We start from the raw sequence: 9,504 nt of genomic DNA, 5'->3' as shown, positions 1-9,504 counted from the left end.
GTGATAGACGCCACCCAATGATGCCACTTCCAACCCGTCTGTGAAACTCGGTTGAGCATATCCACCACCAACTTTAAGTCCGACTCAACCATAACATTCCATAGGCCTTTGCTAGCACAAATAGAAAGGCCCTCGTAAACTGTCAAGAACTTCGCCTTGTTATTGGAGCTTAAACCATAACCATGAGAGAAAGCAAAGACCAACTCGCCATCTTTGTTCTTACATATACCACCCCCACCTGACGGGCTCGGGTTATGTAGGGTTGAATCGTCGACATTTAACTTGACCCATCCACGTTCGACCTTCTCCAAACCACCACGTCAGCTCTCTTGGGCGGTAGGGGGGCCTCAGGAATGTGGAGATTCCTGAGTTGGAGGCAGACCAACCAGGAAGAGGGGTTGGCGTGAGCTTAAGTGCCCCCTTTGTACGTCCTGCCCAACCACCAGTTTATATGAGTGATCACAGCACCAATAGGTAGCTTCGTGCTATCAAATCTGGATGAGTTATGCGCCTTCCAAACCTCCTAAAGTAGGAAAATGGGAGTAAGGGCACGAATTTAGACAAGGTAGATGTCCGGGGGCAAGGCCCCCCACCATTGGGCCAACCTAGCCTGCGGGGAGGCTTGATCAGCAGGGGAAATGTTGATGATGCCGCTGAAGTGACGCCACACTACCGATGCCAGATGGCCCGAAACGAACAGATGCCTCAGAGTTTCCTGATGACTATCATTTGGGCAGCACTCGCAGCGAGACGCTATTGAGACACCCTTAATCTGGATGCGATCATTAACCAGAATTGCCTCATCAAGAAGCCTCCAAATGAAGATCGAAATCTTAGGTGGGACTTGAGAGTGCCAAACCCATCTCGACCAACCCCTCCTATCACCTGACGGTCTGAGGATAGACCACACTGATTACACTGAGAAGCCACCTGACGGGGTGAAAGGCCAAACGTAGGAGTCTTCTGTGTCGGATGTGCATAGGCTACTCTGAATAATATACTAAATGATCTCTTGCGGAAGGTACTCCAACATTGAGGAAGGCGGGGACATGCCTTGACTACCAATAAATTCCTTGACTTTCAAACTACGCAGGGCGGGCGGGACCTGTTTGATAATGGCATCTTACAGAGGGCCGAGCCCTGTCCAATTGGCTTCCTAGAGATTGTACTCTCCTCTCCCAATCAAGCATCAAATGTTGGCTGCCAGGAGAGGAAACAAAGCTAGAATGTTGTTCCAGAGAGGGGAGTACGCTGATTGGTTATGCCTGGAGCGAGAGTGGTAGTGGCCGGTAGCGGTGGGAACTCCGTATCTCACCCTCATATACGTCGCCCAAATGCTACTACTGTTACCATGAGAGATCGCCCATGCCATCTTCAATCTCAGTGCCTTCATCATGTCGCGCAACCTCCTGATGCCTAGGCCACCTACCGTGATCGGGGCCACAATCTTACAATTGGTCCAATGTAATTTTTTCTTACCGTTTTTCCAGCCCCAGAAGAAGTTGGCAAAGCTCTTCTCCATATTTGACAAGCACCTTGCGAGCATAGGGGTGGCCGCCATTGTGTGAATCAGAATGCTGCCCAGGACGTACTTGATGAGAGTGGCACGCCAGCCTGCAATAGAATTTGGGCATTCTAGCCATCGACCCTGGTTGTGATCCTGTCTAAGAGGGGCTTGAAAGCATCCCTAGTGGGCCTGCCTTTCACTATAGAGACTCCCAGTTACTGAGCAGTCGAGGACGCCTTGGGAATATTAAGGAAGCTACCAATATATCTGACTCGGCCGATAAGAAGCTTGGATGAGTAGAAAAATGCACTCTTGGCGTGGTTAATCTTCTGGCCCGACGACCGCTGATAGGAGATCAGAAATTCCTTAATCGTTGCCAGCGAGGCCGCACTACCATTGGCTAATAACAATGTATCATCCGCATATAACATGTGAGAGATGAGAGGATAGGCCCTCTTGAGCTTGAACGGTTGACAGATCCCATGGCTAAATAAGGCTCTAATGCCTCTGCTGAATACCTCCGCTGCTATAATGAAGAGGCTTGGAGATAGTGGGTCACCCTGCGGCAGCCCACATAAGGACTTGAAATAGCCCTTAGCTTCTCCATTTATCAACATGAAGAACCAACAATTGTTCCAGCATCTTTCCACCAAACTGACCCAACTTCTGCTGAAACCAAAGCGTAGGAGAACCTGTTTGAGGAAGCTTTAGTTGACCCTGTCATATGCTTTCTCCATGTCGAGCTTGATGATGATGTTTCCGCCCCTCACTTTTCTGTCTAACTCCCTGAAGACCTCTTGAGCTAGCGTGATATTCTCTGCGATGTTCCGGCTTGAATGAACGCACCTTGCTCTGAGGAAATAAGACCGGGGAGGACTGCTGCCAATCTGGACGCTATCACCTTCGAGAATATCTTATAAATGTAATTACATAGGCTTATGGGCCTGAAATGGTGGAAGGCCGAGGGGGCAACGGACTTCAGGATGAGGCACATCAAGGTAGAGGTGAACGCTCTCGGAAGATCCCCCCCTTTAAATAGGAAAGTTGTAGCTTCAAGAATATCAGCACATACGATCTGCCAGCAACCTTTGAAGAAAGAACCACCGAATCCGTTGGGGCCAGGGGCACCGCCAGATGGCAGCGGGAGAGCTGCCTGACGAACCTCCTCCATGGACGGAGGGCGCAACAGTGCGTCATTATCAGCATCAGATATTGAGCAGGGGATGTGGGTCAGGATACTGTCAGCCTACTGGACGTGGGCCTGGTCTGCATCGGCTAGCTAATCAATAGTCAGCAACTTGCTGAAGTAATTAACTGCCTCTGTTTGGATCTCATTTAGGTTTGTGAGAATAGTTGCAGCATCCAAATTGATCTACTTGATGTCCGCTCTTCTAGCATGTTCAATTACTGACAGATGAAATAATTTCGTGTTACGATCCCCCCAGAAAATTTTCTCTGCTAATTCCCACCTAGTCAGGGATTGTTTTGCTTCTAAAATGTCCCCATCATGGCAGGGAACAACGTCTACCTGCTGACTACATTCCAGCTGCTCTAATTTCTGCTCGGCCTCCTTCCTCTTAGCAAAGGCATCTCCAAACGACTCCCTGTTCTAAATTTTGAGTGTTTGTTTTACTTTCCTTAGTTTCAGCATGACCACGATCATAAGCGACCCTGAAGACTCACTGTCCCATGCATCTTTGACGATTTTCAGAAAATCCTCATGCAGAAGCCACATATGTTGAAATCGGAAGGGCTTGGCGTGAGCCGGGGATGGGGCCGAGATTTTTAGCAGTAGGGGGCGTGGTCCGAGCTCGCACGGGGCAGATGGGCCACCTGGAAGTGAGAGAAACACCTAATCCAGTTAACATTGCAAAGAGTTTTGTCTAGCCTCGACTAGACTCTGGCATTCCCTCCTTGATTGTTGCTCTAAGTAGATCTGTTTCCCGAGAAGCTGGCGTTGATCAGCTTTGCATTGTCAATAGCTGCTGCAAAATTCTTGTCCCCTGCGCTGAAGTGGGACCTGTTACCATGCCTTTCTGTAGCATTTGCCACTGCATTAAAATCACTGCCTGCGTAATCTAAATCCACATAACTTACTAACTTGTCCCATTCTTTTTAAATGATAAGACGCAGTCCTATGTAGCTCGAATATATAAAAGTAGCCATTTCACTACCTCTCAGTGTTGGACTGTTAGTTGCTAGGGTTAGACATGTATTTGTTAACAATACCCACTTCATGTGAAATATTCGGTCTTGTGCTGACCATCGCATACATCAAGCTTCCAACTACGCTAGAATAAGGCACACGAGACATATCTACTTTTCTTCATCTGTCTTAGGGCACTGTTCAAAAAATAACTTAATATGAGCCGAGTGGGGAACGTTAACTAGCTTTGCCTTGTCCATCACATACTTCATTAATACATTCTTAATGTATTTTGCTTGAGATAACCATAACTTGCTCATCTTCTTATCTTTGTGCATGTGAATGCCGACAACCCTCTTTACAACCCCTATATCTTTTATCTTGAATGTCTTTGATAGTTGAGCTTTTCAGTATGTTGATCTCAGATATGCAATGACTGACGATAAGCATGTCATCAACAGACAATATCAAGCTAATGAACTTTCCATCACTTAGTATCTTATAATAGATACAATAATCATAATCACTCCTGGTAAACTTTCGACTCACCGTGAAATAATCAAATTTCTTATACTATTGCTTAGGCGAATGTTTTGAGATGTATAATGATATTTTTAACTTGCAACCTTGTTTTCAACCCTTTGTATTTCGAAACATTTTGTTTGCTTTATGTAAATCTGTTCTTCTAAATTCTCACATATAAAGGTAGTCTTCACATCCATCTGTTCCAGCTCGAAATTTTATTGAGCAACCGACACTCATACGAATCTGACAGATACTTGCTTTATTACCGACGCAAATATCTCGGTGAACTCCACACATTCTCTCTGAGGATATCCCTTGGCTACCAACATTGCCTTTTACCTATCATGTTTCTGAAAAATCACCTATAGTGTAATGGGCTTACCGCGGTTGCACGTAAGGAAGCTTGGTGAAGCTAAGGAATAAAGGCTATGTCTTGAGGGGGGGAAGGGGTGATTATGATCAAATAAAATTTTTACCTTTTAAAACCACAATTGCCTACTTAAGCCAATATGTAAATTAATCTAAGTACGACAATTAACTCTAAGGCTTCCAAACGAATAGAGGGTCCAATCACATAAACTATAAAGGATATGTCAATTAAACAACTAGTCTATAACATGATACTATATATGTATGTGTGGGATGTGCTAACTATCAAGTCCCAGCATTCATCTAATCATACATATAGATAATTAAACATTCAATCACATAAGTATAATTAAATAAGTATGCAAGTGACAATTCCAAACATAAGCATTTGTAATGGTTCGGTTTCCTTTATGGTTAATGATCTTTGAGTTCTCAATCCAATGTGTTTCTATAGGGTATAATGGACTGTAAGATCGTAATAATTGGTTAGTGGCGACCCCCTTTTATCTCCAAATAAAAGCCCTTGAGCGAGGTAGCCAGTGGAAAGAGGAGAGTCGATCTCTCGTCCCCTTGAAAAATCCACCCTCTAGTCTCCACACCGAACCATGTTATTCTTCCTAATTTTTCTAAGCCCTTTTCATTTTGAGCGTGACACCTTCAGTCCAAAGGATCAAAAGTTATATTCAAACTAAAACTTACTATTTATAATAAAAATGAAAATAAAAGAGACATTTGATCGTCGATTTTATAGAATCTCACAAATCTAGTGTGGACAACCCAGCATAGCAGGGTTGGTTGGCTAAATTAGCTTCTCCTACCCCAAAATTATATATAATATATAGAAAAACTCATCCCGATTTGCGAGGTACGACTGTTTTAAGATTCTGATGGTCTGGATCATTTCCACCTCCAATTAAGTCTTCTCTTATCCATCTTTACCATGAAAGTATCTATGATGCACTACACCAAGATATACACTGGTTTCGTGACGGAAGACCTTTCTCTTATGGGACTAAAATACTCTACAAAGGCTGGTTTCACGCAGTCCCAAGCACAAGTCCATTGGGTGACATTTTGCATTTATAAAACCTACTGTCACAGGTTCTATACCGGATGTTAGGCCCTAAGACTAAAAATCAGCTGCATTCACAATTTAAACGGAAGGATGATAATGTAAATAACAGGTTTGTGTGTGAGGCCACTGCGTATCTTTCATCCAACTGTTGATCCCATGTAACTCCATGGCACAAGAAAATATACAAAAATCAACCAGAAACCTAAATAAGTCACAGTGTGAACTAGGGGTGCACACGGGTCGGTTTGGTCCGGTTCTGGGGTGAAACCGGAACCGAACCGTTCCTAATGGTTCCAGGATATTCGAAACTGGAACCGGACCGTTGGCACCCTAGAACCGAACCGGAACCGAACTGTTAAAACCGGTTCGGTTCCGGATCGGTTCCACTGTTCTGGGCTTTTTATAATCCAGCCCAATTGGATGTTTAATTTTATTATCTAACTCATGTCCATCCATGTTGTGGTCCATTTGATGAATGGTTTAAATATTGTATAAGGTGTGCAAAAATTCATTTATGAAAATAATTAAATGATGCATTATAAACCATAAATCATGAGTCAAATATGGAAACAATCAAAGGGTTCTTGGATCGGTTCCAAGTTCGGTTCCAGGTTCGGTTCCACGGTTCAGTTCTACGGATCGGATCCACAGTTTGGTTCTACGGATCGGTTCACGGTTCGGTTCGGTTCTACATACCCTCAAACCGAGAATTGAACCAATGTAATCAGTTTTTTTATTTTTGGAATCGGAATCGGAACCGGTGCACTCTAGAACCGGACTAAACCGGACCGTTTGGTCGGTTCCGGTCCGGTTCCACGGTTCTACTAGTTCAATGTGCACCCCTAGTGTGAACTTGGTGACGTCAACACACCATGTTGGTGCATACATAGGTTGGTGACGTCAACACACCACCAAGGTCGGTAGAGTGAGGCACACCATGCAGTCAGTTTAGGAGGAAAAACTCGGGTACTTGGGCAGAGTACAATGACTGATACACAGGCACTGCGGAATTCCAAACGCCTTTAAATTAGACGTGAGGTTAGATTAGATGCCCACGGGTAACAAATATTAAAATCTTGTATCGGTTTCCGTATAGTTCATTACCGATACGAGCTCATATCGCCTGGATTGAGTTTGGGCCCAAACAGCCGCATAGTCATGGATGATAACATAGTCATGGATGATAAGAAGATGTCATGTGGGCAAGAAGTCGGCATGTCAAGTGGGGGAGCACCGATGCCATCTCTGCATGAGAATGAATGCACGATGCTTGGGGAAGCAAGCGGTAATTCCTTGATAGAACCGCTCCTATCTCCAGATGGGCCTGTGCTCCCCATGTCAAGTGCGGAAGCGCACGTCCATCCCCGGCGCAAAGCCATGGTCGGATGCGCAGCCGGCTATTTCACGACGAAATCGGTCACCCCATCCGTTTCCTTGCCAACCATCTACAAGGTTCCAGAAAGAATCCGGCAAGCAAACAAGGATGCGTTCGAGCCGTACGAGCCCCAGATCGTGTCGATCGGCCCATACCATCACCTTAAGAAGGAAGAATTTGAAAAGCACAAAAAGCTGTACCAAAAGTCAATCCTCTCCCGCAATCCCAACCATCTGTTGGAGGACTACAACACGGCGATCGAGAAATTGGAGAACGAAGCGCGAAGTTGCTACTCCGAGGATGTCCGCCTTAACGGCAGCGAGTTTGTCAAAATGATGGTGCTTGATGGTTGCTTCATTGTTGAGCTCTTTCTCAGGGCAAAAGAAGAGAAATTCGAGGGGGATGACCCTGTATTTAGTACGATTAGTACGCTACCCCTAATCAGGTATGATATGCTCCTCCTCGAAAATCAAATTCCCTTCTCTGTTCTGCAGGTTATTTACGAAAAGGCTAGTCCGGGGAACGGTTCACTTGTGGAAATTGCCCTTGATTTCTTCGAACCCATCATACCTAAGAGTAAGGAAAACAAGATCGAGGTTTCCAACGATCAGATCAATGGTCGCTACTTTCATCTGCTCCATTTGTTCTACTCGTATTTGATGCCGACCCCTAGAGAGAAGTCCAAAAAATGTAAGATTCTAATGTTCTTATGCTCGAAAGGTTCAAATGAGGCCGAGTTGCCTATTAGTAACAATCGATCTCCACCAATCAAGAATGAGGCCGAGTTGTCTATGATCCCTTGCGCGGCTGAACTCCAACTTGCGGGAGTCAAGTTCAAGAAGAAAAAGGACTTCAGTAGCATCTTGGATGTGGAATTTAGTGGCGGGGTGTTCAAAATCCCGCAGCTGTGTATAGATGACAACACCAATACTCTCCTTCGGAACCTTGTAGCGTTGGAACAATTATGCTACCCAAGAGTTACATTCCATTTCACGAATTACGTTGGGTTCATGGATTGCCTTGTCAACACATCCAAGGACGTGGCATTACTCCGTTGCAATGGGATCATAGATAATTTGTCGGGAAGTAATGAGGATGTGGCCTGCTTATTCAACCAGCTCTGCTCTGGGATATTCGTTGATTTCGAGAATAATTACCTTTCCGGTATATACAAAGATGTGGATAAATATTATAACACCCCATGGAACATGGGTTGGAATAAGTGTTGGGGGAACTTGAGGAGTGGTTATTTCAGCAATCCGTGGGTCGGCCTTTCTTCGGTAGCGGGCGCAATCGTCATCCTGCTAACTATCGCCCAAGGTTTATACAATTTCTTGCATTACTAGCGGCCACGGTCCTAGTTCTTAATCATCATGTTTTAATGGTTTAGATTATTTTGATTTTTCTCCTTCGTATTTTGCTAATGGAAGTATCTTATGTATGTGTGAAAAACATTACTGTATAATATAAATATTCCTGCTTTTCTTGTGTGTGTGAAAATTGAAAAACATTAATTACTATATAGGACTATAAATCCTGCTTTACTTTTTAATCTGGTAACTCGTCACCACTCGTTCCGGTTCAGTTAAGTGTACTGAACCCTATCAAGCTCGAGTCAACTCAGACCAATTGAGTATGACTCAGACAAGTCACCAACCATGGCTGGCAATGGTCAAGATTCCTGATGGCAACCATCTATCTAACCAACCTGATTTCCAATCGGATCTGAATCCTGGGCCTAAACCTGACCAGTTGTGGACTCAATGTGTGGACCCAAATCCGTGACCCCTTCAACCAGTCCTGAACTCTGCATCGAGATTCATCCAGATGGTAGGGCTGTCAACGGGCCAGGTCCTGTAGTATCTGCAACTGGGGTAACCGGTATCTCTGGCGTTGCCAGGTCTGTGTGTAGTTCTTGAAAGCCCCGACTGAGATATGATTGGGCTCGGTACATACCAGGCCTTTTGATCTGTGTTTGGAGCGGAGACAAATATGAGCATTTACGTTGGGCTCATATGAGAGATGGATTAGATCATGTCAGGAGTCTGCATAAGTAAGCTCTGAATTCGGATCACATGAGATTAAGCAAATGTAAATAAAGCAAGTACAAGCACACACAAATTTTATGTGAAAAACCCTTGTGGGATAAAACCATGGCACAAAGCAACAGCGAATCCACTATGAAAAAAAATGAATTACAAGAGCTAGATGGACTTACTGATCTGAAAACTCTCAAAATACCTTTGTAAAATCCTAGTTTTGTCGTAGAACACCTTACGAATGTCTTTGCCTTCCCTAATCCCAATTACACCCGCTTATATTGTGTTACAATCGAATTAGAAAATACAATACACACTTCCACAAAAGTGCACAATTTTGTCAATGAGTACCTTCGATAGGATTGACGACCATTGAGGCATGTTGATGGGATCGAAGAATAACTCAAAAACTGTCTAGCGAACAAAAGTAAAAAATAGGGAATTTCTCGATATGATTGATAGATGATC

General features: G+C 44.3%; 2 protein-coding genes across 2 annotated transcripts; one reads left to right on the top strand and one right to left on the bottom strand.

Moving 5' to 3' along the window:
• Positions 1–1,189: 1,189 nt before the first annotated feature.
• LOC131231775 (uncharacterized) lies at positions 1,190–2,678 on the bottom strand. The gene is made up of 2 exons (XM_058228077.1): positions 2,354–2,678; positions 1,190–1,614 (listed from the first exon to the last, which is right to left on the bottom strand). Exons 1-2 carry the CDS (start codon positions 2,676–2,678, stop codon positions 1,190–1,192), a joined length of 750 nt encoding a protein of 249 aa, XP_058084060.1.
• Positions 2,679–6,780: 4,102 nt separating this feature from the next.
• On the top strand, positions 6,781–8,485 carry LOC131231774 (UPF0481 protein At3g47200-like). The gene has a single exon (XM_058228076.1). The coding sequence runs from the start codon at positions 6,781–6,783 to the stop codon at positions 8,341–8,343; it is 1,563 nt and encodes a 520-aa protein (XP_058084059.1). The 3' UTR covers positions 8,344–8,485.
• The last annotated feature ends 1,019 nt before the right edge of the window (positions 8,486–9,504 follow it).

Source organism: Magnolia sinica, chromosome 17, assembly GCF_029962835.1.
Source record: "Magnolia sinica isolate HGM2019 chromosome 17, MsV1, whole genome shotgun sequence".
NCBI classification, from domain to species: Eukaryota; Viridiplantae; Streptophyta; class Magnoliopsida; order Magnoliales; family Magnoliaceae; genus Magnolia; species Magnolia sinica.
This window is presented reverse-complemented; position numbering and strand designations above follow the sequence as displayed.

What these genes read in the sequence shown, in the direction of transcription:
- LOC131231774 (XM_058228076.1), top strand. Translation starts at nt 6,781, where the DNA reads ATGGATGATAACATAGTCATGGATGATAAGAAGATGTCATGTGGGCAA.
- LOC131231775 (XM_058228077.1), bottom strand. Translation starts at nt 2,678, where the DNA reads ATGGAGGAGGTTCGTCAGGCAGCTCTCCCGCTGCCATCTGGCGGTGCC. An exon ending in TCTTATTTCCTCAGAGCAAG is followed by an intron (nt 1,615 to 2,353) that starts GTGCGTTCATTC and finishes ATTCTATTGCAG; the next exon opens with GCTGGCGTGCCACTCTCATC.